A 12765-nucleotide genomic window follows, 5' to 3' on the forward strand; every position below is an offset into this window, starting at 1 on the left:
GCAATGATCAGGTTACTCTCCATGTGCTCTGAAAACACCCTGTCATCTCGAATGCCCCTTCCTGCCTGATGAACTGTTGGTAGCTCCTACCTACATATTTGTGCACTGGCACACAACGCCACACGGTTATTTGGATTTGCGAATAACGATGGATTCTGATCTACTGTTTCAGACGGCTTCTTAGCTTCTATGTCTTCATTAGTGAAGCTCTCGGTGAATGCTGCAAGCTGCACCATAGTAAAGGCAAGGGGGGGAAAACAAGAAGTGGGGTTGGGGGTCGTCCAAGGAGCAGGGTAACCCCTTCAAACGACGTACAAGGTACTCAGGTGTTGTGGGGTTGTGGCCCCTGCAACTGCTGGTTATATGTACAGGCCCTCCTTTCCTTGGCGTGATTCAGTACCCAGCTTTCCACGGAACCGAGTTATCGCGGAGTTGAGATTTCAGGAACTAAGTACTCACATTCTGTAGCTGCAGCATTTGTGGAAACTGAGGTCAAACACGCTCAGAATTGGCCACCTTGGTGTGCCATCATCTCGCTTCTACACACTCGTATTGTTCCTTGGATCCGCGTCGACCACGAATGGCGGGGGAAGTCCCGTCTACAAACGCTACTAGAATATCGACTGCTGCTCACTTTAATCCGTCCAAATCAGTGCAGCGCCACCATTCAAGTCAGCCTGGGTGTCTAACAATCACAGTTGTGATATTCTCAACATTAGCGATTGCTAGCATATTGTACTCGTTCCTGACACGGCAGCTGGACAGTAAGGGATGTCGTAAGATATCGCTTGCTCCGTCGTACACCAGGATTTCGAGCTTTGACTCCACGCACACAAAATTTGCTTCTAAGTATGTGCTATATTTGTATAGGGAACAGGGATATGATCGACTTGAGGTACTTAATGACTTTTCTTTTGAGAAAGCTATCCATCTGACCTGGAAAACAGCCCAATGGCGTCCCGGTCTTGTTCATTCCAGGCAATGCAGGTAGCTATAAACAAGTCCAGGGACTCGCGGCAGAGGCAGCTCATCAATATTATGATACGGTTACCGCAAAGGGATCCTACGGAGATGGCGGCGCAAGGAATCTCGATTTTTTCACAGCCGATTTCAACGAGGACTTCACAGCCTTTCACGGGCGAACTTTGCTGGATCAGGCAGAATATCTTAACGACGCTATTGCATTCATTCTGTCGTTATACAAGACTTCCTCATATAGCCATCGATCAAGCAGTGACTTCCCGCTGCCCCGATCCGTGATCTTGATCGGGCATTCAATGGGTGGAATTGTTGCTAGGACAATGCTTACGCTGCCAAATTATCAGCCTGATAGTGTGAACACGATTCTCACCCTCTCAACACCACATGTGGTGCCACCGGCAACTTTCGACTGGGACATAGTACGAATCTATGATCGTATCAATAGATACTGGCGAGACTCCTATTCAGAGAAGCTTGTAGGCAGGAATCCTCTCGCTTCTGTCGCGCTGGTGTCCATCGCCGGTGGAAAATTAGATCTCATTGTCCCATCGGACTACGCGAGTATAACATCACTTGTTCCTTCGTCTAATGGATTCACGGTTTTCACATCTACAATGCCTAATGTGTGGACTGGTGCAGATCACTTAGCTATTGTATGGTGCGATCAGTGCCGCAAGGCAATTGTCAAGTCCTTGCTGGATATTGTGGACGTTCGGGAACCAACGCAGACTAAGTTTCTCAGCACGCGACTGCAAATTTTCAAAGATATTTTTCTTACAGGGCTTGAAAGCTCAACTCAGAGACGAGCGCCATTCTCATGTATGAGCACAACTTTCACGATGATTGGAACAATACTAACACTGTCATAGTGGTTCATGATACTCTATTAAACGTTCAAGATGTCCGGAGTATTTTTGTTGATTCGGGGCGGCGTGTAGTTCTGCGCGGTCTAGGAAAGTCGAGACAACCTAAGGCCTATTTAATACCTATCCCAAGGGACGGTGGTCGTGAGGACTTCTTCAGTATTCTTACGGACCAAAAGCTGGAGATCGATGGCAAAGATCAGAGAGTCGATATCTTGCTGTGCGAGCAACCTCAGGAAAACCTTGACACTGATCATGGCGCCTTTAGTACGGTTATTGATATTTCGAAGCCAGACAGTAGGTCGATAAGTTTTCCTTGCACAAATTCTGCAGCCGATAAAGTCGTTATTCCAGCCTCGGCGAAAGGAACATTACATCCATACGATGGAAACACTTTCTCCTATATTCAGTACAGGTTAGGAGAGATCGCTCGTTATGACTATATAGCTCTAGTCGATTCATATACAACATCGTCTCCTGGATTCGTTTTTGCTGAAGTGGTCAATAACCAGACGTACAGATATGAAATTGAACCTAGTTTTATAAGTATGTCACGTGTCTTTTAGTTTCACTGGCCGAGTATTAACTGTTATGCTTAGGACTTCTTGGTAGCCGGTCACAATTGCGACTTCCACCTGTCCGTTCTGGATTTGTCGAGATTTCAGCACGCACAGCGTTCGGTGCTCTTGTATCGTATAAACTTCAAGTCAAACCTCACAATTGCGGTACGCATGATTTTCTACCGAGCATATGTGCACTCTACTAATGCTGTAAAACTGCAGATGGACAACCCGAGCTATTCGGTCCTCTTGTACGGCAATTTATTACTGATCCGAATGAATCGAAATTTTTCCCTGATGCCAGTGAGGTGGATATCAGCTTCTATGGCTCATCTCCGTTTGTTCCGCTCACTTACAGACCAGGCGTCAACAATAATTTGAAGTTGCAAATGTGGATTGACCCAACTTATGAGCGACCGCAAGATGTTCACTTGTCCGTCGACATTATTGGCAGTTTCGGAAGTTTGGTGATGAGGTATCGAACTGCGTGTGCCGCTCTACCGTTGGTGATCACTGCTATCGTACTTCTTATTCAATTTAACATTTACGACTCAGAAGGTAAAGTCCGTTTTTCGTGCCACCATATGGGTGTATCAATATACTCATGCTACTTATGATGTAGGGGTATTTGTCAGCTTTGGGTCGGCGCTGGAAATATTTATAAGGAGAGCTCTTCCCATACTGATGCTTGTATCGACCATTTTCATTATTATCCTATCCTATCTTATGCCTGCATCGACTCTACCTTTCTTGGAACCAGAGGATCAGCTATCAGTCAATGGACCTTCTACAGGGCCAGTGTATCGGTATATTCGATACAATAACATGTTTTTGGGTCTTAGTGATCCGCAAATGTCGTTTCTGGGACCTCTGTTCTTCACTATTGCATCCGGAATGTGTATCGCAGTATATTATACCGTGGTTACCATTCTCTTATTCGTCGCGAACTCAGCCGAGTGGTTTCAGAACTTGGATTTAACTCGACGACGAACTCGGAGTAGACTGTTGAGTTACTTTTGGGTGGAGAATCAGAGAGAACGCTTATATGTCAACAATAACGGGATTGCGGCTGGTGCAAAGGCTATCTTTGCAGGGGCGTGCTCTACAATTACGGCCTTTTATTTCTCGGTGCTCAGTGGCAGTAGACGTTTGCTAACAACATTCATTCTGCTGATTTCCGGGTTGGCGTACGTGCCTTATCAATTTGCATTTGTGGTGGGTTTCATTGTGCATATAAACACGTGTATTAAAGCATTACGTATTCAGACTTCTATGGTAAGCCTACAAGAACGTGACAGTCCGGCGATTCGACGACTCTAACAGGTGATAGCGCTCTCAGAATGGGCAATTTAATATGAATTTCAGTAATTTTGCAATATCGATTCTGATGTTAATGATATGGGTGCTGCCGATTAACATCCCAGTGCTGATTGTGTGGGTCCATAATCTCTCAGTCCGATGGAATACGGCATTTTCGTCTCATCACAATTTGCTGTCAATAGCGCCAATCGTACTGCTGGTGGAGAGGATGATAACTGGTAAGATGGTTCCACGGATGACAGGCAGGTACGGCCACTCTCGTTACGATCAGTTGGTTGTTCTCAAGTTTTGTTAATACCCAGGGAATATAGGTTCCAGATCATAGCGAAGATACTTCTCCTCTATCTTATAATCTACGCGTGCTTGCATGGCATATTAAATTCATATTGGCTTCATTACATTGTCAACATTTTTTCGTTTTGGCTTTTTATAGTTTATCTGGACTTAGGAGCTGATCGTGCGATGTTCGGAATGAATCTTCGAAATTGCTATGATGGGAAGTTCGATAAGCGTCCTTAGAGAGTCGTAAAATCATTGGAAATTGAGGAGTTTTTTATTTGTTTGGTTGCATAGTCATTCGGTCAGTTGTAAAGAAGATATTTGTGAAAAATGGACTTGAATACTGCTGGATGACGGCGAGCGGAATGGCTGACAGGAATGTGTCTACGTTGTCCACGAATATTTTCTGCGAATCCATTATCTCTGTCACTAAGAAGAGTCTTATTTAGTTTAGTTATGATAGTTCTGGTGGCTGGGGTACGATAGATATGTCACAAAATATGTTGAGCCCTCTGTTCAGAAAATTCAAACAAGATTCAACCTTCCATAAACAAGCGATTATTGATTAGGTGACCAACTATTCTTTATTAGTGACCAACTATTAAATATTAGTGATCATCTATTATTCCTTAGTGACAAGTCTAAACTCCCAACCGGACATCACCTAATTTCCTTAGCTAGGAGGTTTTCTAAACGATAATAGGTGGTCACTAAATGCTCTTGCAGCTAACTAATGACTACTGTGTGAAAGATTGATTGTTTTCAATGGTCTCCCATAAGGGGGTACAACTGGTAGGAGTAGAGCCCCTCTCAATCGCCACTGCACAAAAGGAAATTACTTTGTGCCTGGTACCCCCTCCCCCACCCCCCCCCCCCCCCCCTACCCGTGTATTGCATACATTACAACGACGGATATAGTCGTTCACTAGGCACCTGAGAATCCGAAAATGAGTGTCAACCACCTGCCTCAGTGAAAACTCGGCCGTCGTCGAAGCAACTCGCTAACATGACGTAGGGTCACATGACCTACACAAATAGCTGGCTCCACGACACCCTCAATTTTCAACATGACGAGGACGAGCGTTGGCAGCTTAGCACGGCTACTACGGATATTGATGTGGAGGACCCGTTGGAATACTGGTCCACCAAGAGGTCAGAATACCCTCGTCTTTGTCAAATGGCCGCGGATATTTTATCTATCCCTCCCATGTCGGCTGAATGCGAGAGGCTCTTCTCGTCAAGTGGCCTCATGGTGACGCCTCTACGGTCACGGCTTGAAGCAACAACAATCGGGTTAGCACACACGGTACGGTCGTGGTTGAAAGGCCGGGGTCATTCACGATAGCGTTATGGACGTTCCGGACCTCGACACCAAGAATCATCGTCAAGAAGGGTCAGATCCGGTCAAGGACGACTTCAACGAGGAATCGGCCGACGATACCGGGGCAGTGAGTCCGCCAGAGGACGGCGACGGCGACGGTGAGGTTGTTACACTGTATGACAAGATGTCAGGAACGCGATGAGGCTCGTGCGGCTGAGCGTACGTGGCCTTCTTGGCCGTGCCTACGTGTCCTTCTTGGTTTTGTTTGCGTGTCTTCTTGATTTTGTTTGCGTGGCCTTCTTGGTTGTGTTTGCGTGGCCTTCTTGGTTGTGTTTGTCTTACGTGTTCGTTGTTGGGTTCACCGCCTGAGCTGACAGAAGATAAAAGGAGGGGTTTGTCCTCGCTATCAGTCCAAGCAAGAAGTCTTGTATTTTGTAATAAAATCTTGACTTGCATACATTTTCCCTAGTCCAGTCCAGGCCCAGTCCCAGTCCCAGTTCCAGGTCCAGTTCCAGTCCCAGTCCCAGTCCAGTCCCAGTCTATGTCAGGAGTCCCCTCCTGAGTGTTTAGTACCTCTTGGGACAAACTTTCCCAGAGTTGACGTCAGCCAGCATGAGCCGCATCGCAAAATCTTTGCTCCGTGCTTGCGTCCGAAATGACGGCTTGCTCCGAGGCTACGTCATGATTTCGACTTTCCTTTCGTTTTCCTTTTGCTATGATGTCAACATACATGAAAAGTTACTTGTTTGTTAGTTTCCGTGCGCCCGGCTTAGTCCGAGGCTAAAAGTCTTTTAGCAAGTGTTGTACGCCGGAGAAGTGTATATAAGGAAGGGTTCAAACCCGTTCTCCGGTATAGTTGATATTCTAAAATATATCGGCATAAGCCACAAGCTATCTTGTCCATATAGTACTCGAGTCCAGTCCAGTGAACTCTCACACAATTATACTTCCATGTCAAGTGGGAGGGCTACGATGATGAAACGGACAATACGTGGGAACCCATATGGCACTTATCGAGCTGTCCCGAAAAGATGATGAATTCATCCGAACGCATCCCGCTCATCCCGCTCTGCCTATCAAGGATAGCGACATGAAACCGATGAGAGCCGCCACACGCACACCGACCACGCGCTCGACACGGAAAGGACGAAGCGTTGAGCGCCCGCATCATGGAACTTCTATTGCTTTCTTCTTCTTTCTTTACTATCTTTTATCCTTATCTTTGTTGGTTTACTCTTTTCACGGACTTTGAATTCGAGGACGAATTTCTTTGGAGGACGGGTATGATGTGAGGGCCGGGCCTCTTATCGCTTATCTTTGTCCTGTCAGTGTTACCCGGACCCGGCAGGGAGTATATTTGTTCATTTGTGTTCTCTTGTCTCTTTTCTTCTTTTCCATTTTCTTTGTCGATACTATTCATTATAAGGTAGTTATTTAGTTTTCGGTACCCGTTTTCCTCCCTCATCGTAGGATCTTGACAGTATCCGCGTTCCTCGGGTGTTCCCCAGATCTCTTTAAACGGTTTCTGTGACCTTAATTGGGCTGGGGATTACGATACCAAACGATCCACCAGTGGTTACGTATTTCAACTCAATTCCGGGACTATCACATGGCAATCGAAGAAGCAAAAGTCAGTGGCACTTTCGACGGCTGAGGCGGAATATATGGCTTTGAGTGAAGCGGTCAAGGAGGCGATTTATTTGCGTCAACTCCTCAGGGAGTTTTGGGTATGCGCAAAAGGAGCCTACAGTTATCTACGAGGACAACCAGAGTTGTATTTCCATGACGTCTAATCCTCGTTCCATGCTAGGTCAAAACATATCGATATTAGATACCATTTTGTGAGGGAACGTATTGCATATAAGGATGTGTCGCTGTCAGGTTCACGGCGCCACTCACGCCGTCCCTGACCCCTGACGTCTGGCTGCGCCACGCCGGCGGCCAATGCTTCTATTTTCGTCGTTATAATGGTTCTATTTTTGTTGTCATGATGGTTCTATTTTTGTTTTCGTTGTGTTTCTATTCTCGGATTTGCTGTGTAATTATGTTTAATGTTTCTATTCTCGGCTTTGGTCAGCTGACTAGTTCCGGCGTCCATATAAGCTGTTGAAAAAGCAATTATAACTTCAGAATAAGCTAAGTAAAATGTGTAAGCTATAAAGTTCATGCTAAGGTATATGGAGTAATACTAAAAGGAGAAGGACACGTCATGAGAGTTGATAGTAAGAGTGCGAAGTGCGGAAGTGGTCTTATGAGCTCAGCCACCAAAGCTAAATATTGCTTATGCACACGTCACTCAGGTACGATCAAAGGTATTATCGTTACTAAGGATAATAGCCCGTACCCAACGAGAAACTTGACGTTATAGTCCTGCTCACGTTACTTCATCAAGGGTTGTCGTATGACACATGAGCAATTTTCTTATGAGATTGTCTCACAATTACGTATGACATATGAGCTGATCCTTTTAAAAGAAGAATAGTCTGAGGGATTTTACCTAAGTTGAGTAGACTATCTTCACATGAGAGATTTAGAGTAACCTCATGTGAAGAATCACTTCTTGTTGAGGATTAGACACAAATCATACGTTTACACAGTATATATAGAGATCATAATTAACTTGGATACGATAGTTAGTTAAAGCAATCAAAACTACGGATATCCAACAACCCCTTTCATATAAGTTCTAGTCGAACTTACCTCTCACTGTGCCTTACACTATCGCGCTATCAATTTTTTCAATAAGCTGGCGCGATAGCCTCTTTGTTGTATTCGAATAATATATTCTAAAATATCTGATCTTTGGTTTCCCACCTCACAAGGTTGCTAGTACCGAACTCGAAAGTCCCCGAGTTCTTACAGTCGCTCGTGTACAAGGCCACCGAGGAAATGCTTGCAGATATATTGTAACAATCCCCCTCTTCCCCGGAGTAGATTGACATATCACTAGGTGATGGATATATCACTGGGTGATTGAGATGTCAAGTGTGATTGATATATCACAGGGGAATGGACATATCACAGAGTGTCAGAATCCTACGATGAGGAAAGATGTGTGTCGACAGCTAGTACTACCTTTATTTCAAATAGTATCGACAAAGAGGAAAGAGTAGAAGAAAGAGACAACGCAACGCTATTAAACAACTATACTCCCTGCCGGGTCCGGGTAACACCGGCAGGACAAAGATAGGATAACAAGATAAGAGATAAGAGGCCCGGCCCTCACACAGAGTGATATTGTGTGATGTAAATTATAGTTTGTATTATCGACATCACATAGGAGATTCCGGAATCGCCCGGTCTCTCAAATGTCGATCTATAAGAAGGTGCCTCTGATCTTCAAGGAGGAGGCTGTAAGGATCTAGTGGGTGAGTTTGCGAATCTTAGGGCCTCGCGCTGGGGCGGTACTAACTTGGCCAAAAACCACGATAATCAATCAGAGGCAGACTTCAGTCGAATAGACATTCCCCCCCCAAACCTGCATACTTCTTCTAGCTACACTATAGTGATCCCTCCCTGAAACCTTTTACTGCAAAGGCACGTTACATATATTTACCAAAGGACTACTTACGCTTATACAAGTCTAGAACAGATGAATTGCGCTACTCTTTTACCTACCGCAGAATTTGCATATAACAACAGCAAGAACGCCACAACACAGAGAACTCCTTTTAAAGCCTTGTATGGCTATGATCCTGCACTACGATTTGACGTTGAGGTGGAGCTACCCCGCTTTCTGGTCACTGGAGATTGGTCGATCCTGGAGTTGGGTTTGCGGAGAGCTGGCCAGTCTCCACTTTCCTGCCCGATCTGGTTAGCGGCTCTGCCGTAGCTCCACTTCACAGGATCATGAGCTCTGATCTTGTGTCTCTGTGTTCTGAGTTAGCCGAATGAGGAAGTTCATTTGGCTGTGTTGGTGTGCGAGCGGGGAGTTCTGAGTTTAGTTTGTCACCTCGGTTCGAGGTGTTGTTCGTGTATATATAGACTAGAATAGTCGTGAGACTGGTCGTCATTGAGATCAGAGTCTCAGCTCCCTTCCATTGTTCACTTCATAATATTCATTGTCCATATTCACACTCACAGCCATTTTCACAGGAATGGGACAAGATTATATTACTGGAATACAAGATCTTTTCCCTTGGTCTGACGGCGAGGACAAACCCTCCCGCCAGACCAGCGGCGACAAACAAGGCAAGCAAGAACTGTGAGGACTGGGCCTCTTATCGCTTATCTTTGTCCTGTCGGTGTTACCGGACCCGGCAGGGAGTATATTTGTTCATTTGTGTTCTCTTGTCTCTTTTATTTTTTTCCTTTTTTTTTGTCGATACTATTCATTATAAGGTAGTTATTTAGTTTTCGGTACCCATTTTCCGCCGTCATCGTAGGATCTTGACAAGAACAATTATTACAATGTAAAACACAAGACAAACACAAACACACAAATCCAAGACGATATCAAGACAAAGACAAGCGCAAGACAACCACAAGACAAATGTGACGGGGCGTTACAGCTGCGCTCGGTTATTCGGAAATGTCCCGATAAACTTTGGCTGAATCTTTCTGTTCTTTAGTTTCAGATTTGCCAGACAATTTTATCAGACTTCCTCTCTTGAATTCCTTTGGTGTATGACGCTGGTCATAATATTTCTTCTGATGTTCTTGGGCTTTCGCCCATTGAGCCTTGAGGGAGTCCCTTAGTTGTTGAAGTTTTTGGACTCGATCGAGCGCAGCTCCACTGTATGTGACGGGGCGTTACAACAAACGCAACACAAGACAATGTCCCGAGCTATTGCTCCATCACAATTTCGTCAACGCTACCGTGCACACATGGGTGGGCGGTGAATCCCTCGTGAACAACGATCGTCTTTCCCTTGCAAGCCTTGCGTTTCCTGCAGCCTGAAGTTGACTCGACAATCAAGTGTTCTGGATTGAAACACTGGTGATTAGCTGCTCTGACCCAGAGCCCTTTTCAGTTCAGCAGCACGATTATCAGCAGTAAGAGCCAGCTGGTGTAGGAAAAATCTGGTATGTAGTTTCTTTAGATCGATCCTACAGTAGCCCTTACCATCTGGCTTCAACCTGGACTGCCAGCATCCAAGGTCCGTAGTGACAACGCGATTTTTATTGATAAGCTGCTGTGCCATCGCGGGTGTAATATGGCTGAGTTTACCAGCATCAGCATCATTGCCAACCGTCGCTATATCATCTGGATCTGGTGCCGGAGTTTCTTCGGTTGATGCTTGGGCCTCACTGTTCGGCATTGTGACTTGCAGGTGCTGGACAGGTAGGATGCATTTGCGCATCTTTTCAACGCTACCGTGGCACACGGGTGATAACTGAAGCCAGCGCCTACTAAGACCTTATGCCCATTGCAAGCCTGGCGTTTTGTCTCGATTCAACAACCAAATGTTCTGGGTTGAAGCATTTCCGGTTGTGACAAAGGTGCGAGACATCGTAGCTGTGACCGTGGAGAGTCGCTCTGAGTTCATCATGTCGACCATTCGCAATGAGAGCCATTTGACGGAGACCAGTCCCGAACACTTTCCCGCCTGCACTTACGGAGACAAAGGGGTAGGTGGGGTTTCACTTCCGACTCCCAACATCCAAGACTCGTGGTCCTGTGGTGACTTCAATTGACGATCTCGTTTGCTATCGTCGGCGTAATTGCGTCAAGGTTGTGGGCGTTCATTTTGACTGTGTAAGATAAATGCGAGTGATATAGAATAAAAGTAGGTGGAGAGCACATTAGACTTGACAAGAGAGACTCACCAGGTTGACAGGAAGAAGTGGCACGTTAATAGGTCAGGATAGCAAGCGCAGGTGGCTACGGGCGAGACTCGTGAAACAGGCATCTGTCAGCGTGTCTGTGCGTGTTTGTGCCTGTGCCTGTAGTTGCACAAATTCGTTTAGACATTTGAGACCAACCAACGACGTGTGGTCGTTGTCGCTCAAAAGAAGTTTTTAGACGGAAGAAGTCAGAGGCTTTTTACACTTTTAACAGGTTCGTCGCGTCGCTGGTTGCCCATGAATGGCGCCGCGGGTGAAAAAAGACATGTCGTCTCCAAGCTCAGTCGGTTGCCTGGAGCGAAGGCCCAGCAGCTACACGTCGCCGGAACGATCAATCATGACGATGGTCACGATGCGACTTCGCAGCAACCTTTCATAGGCGTCTAATATGCCCTTGTTTTCCTGTGCAGATTGTGCCCTAACCTCACACTGTCTTAATCACAAGTCAGCCACATTATTGGCAGCAGACGTTGTCCGATCTGTGCTACTCACGCTGCAGCTACTCTGAGACAAAACCAGCCGAATTGGCAGCGTCAGAGCTTGATAGTCACTTACAGTATTTTTTGTAACTTGTCTCATCGTGCAATATCCCGGCATGTGCGTGCCCCCATTTACTGGCTTCATCCCCGAAAAATAGGACGGCTAACGACGCTTTAGTCCTAGTCCTATTTGTTACAAGTGCCGGGCCAAGGAATGGACTTGCGCTATAAACCATCATTGGGGCTTGAAGTTCATTTCTCGCGAACAAGTCCATATAACTGTTCCACCGGCGACGCTGAGGAAAGCGCTGCGGCTAAGGTGGCGCTTTTCCAATCACATCGAAGCTGACTTCATATTTATTGTGAATCTTACTCTGCCTGTTGTAATCGTACAATATCCTCTATTCTCGCACATATCACCCATCAACATGAGAATTCTCATTGTATCTATCTTCATCGAACACCTAACAAGTCTCTCCCGGCACCGAGTAACCTTCAACAGCAACGTCTGAAGCTGGCATTGATAGGTAATCTCCGCTGCAGCGGTCATCTGCGGGTACTCTTTATGTGTACGCCACCAATTAATCAAGCGAAACCAAAGGCAGGCAAAATCAAAGGACACGCAAGCAAAACACGCAAGGAAAACACGCAAGCAAAACAAAGAACACGCCGCAACACAAGGTCACGTAAGAGGACTCGTAAAAAGACCGCCGCACAGCTACGTACGCGGCGTCAGCCGCAGTCCCTGCACCTGGATCCTTAACAGGACCTTTTGTGTCAGCAACACACCGGAGGGCGATGATATGAACAATACCGAAGAGCACTACTTGTGTCTGACCTGTGGCGGCATTGCAGCATACCAGACTCTGCATCACTATCTTCGATTGTGTGGATTCCCAGGCTGAAGTCGAAGGTTTGAATTGACTCGTCAGTTCATGACTTCCTGGCTAATGATAGCTGTAGTCGATAGATCGCGATGGTTGGTTTTCTGTTGTGGGCCAGGTGATGGAATTAAATGCACCTGAGGCTATTAAAATTAGACTATGATTTCCTTGAAATTGTACACATTATCCCTTTCAGCGCTAGCAGGGTGAAGGGTTCAGGACTGCTTTCTAGATTTACAGACCAAGATACCAACGATTTACTAACGTGCGCGTACGCTACCAATCCGACTA

At 45.9% G+C, this 12765-nt stretch overlaps 2 protein-coding genes across 2 annotated transcripts; one reads left to right on the forward strand and one right to left on the reverse strand.

The window, feature by feature from the left end:
• Positions 1-399: 399 nt before the first annotated feature.
• Positions 400-4243, forward strand: POJ06DRAFT_297421 (PGAP1-like protein-domain-containing protein; the record flags this gene model as incomplete). Its single annotated transcript, XM_056190601.1, has 8 exons — positions 400-895; positions 948-1800; positions 1851-2390; positions 2444-2569; positions 2627-2962; positions 3027-3679; positions 3735-3970; positions 4036-4243. The coding sequence occupies exons 1-8, from the start codon at positions 581-583 to the stop codon at positions 4241-4243; spliced, it is 3267 nt and encodes a 1088-aa protein (XP_056040404.1). The 5' UTR covers positions 400-580.
• Positions 4244-9824: 5581 nt separating this feature from the next.
• On the reverse strand, positions 9825-10597 carry POJ06DRAFT_262069 (uncharacterized protein). The gene has a single exon (XM_056188700.1). It carries the CDS (start codon positions 10583-10585, stop codon positions 10268-10270), a length of 318 nt encoding a protein of 105 aa, XP_056040405.1. The 5' UTR covers positions 10586-10597; the 3' UTR covers positions 9825-10267.
• Between the last annotated feature and the right edge of the window lie 2168 nt (positions 10598-12765).

This window comes from Lipomyces tetrasporus, assembly GCF_029532465.1.
Source record: "Lipomyces tetrasporus strain NRRL Y-64009 chromosome Unknown POJ06scaffold_12, whole genome shotgun sequence".
Classification (NCBI taxonomy): Eukaryota; Fungi; Ascomycota; class Lipomycetes; order Lipomycetales; family Lipomycetaceae; genus Lipomyces; species Lipomyces tetrasporus.

Coding starts and splice junctions, on each gene's coding strand:
- POJ06DRAFT_262069 (XM_056188700.1), bottom strand. CDS start 10,585: ATGCCGAACAGTGAGGCCCAAGCATCAACCGAAGAAACTCCGGCACCA.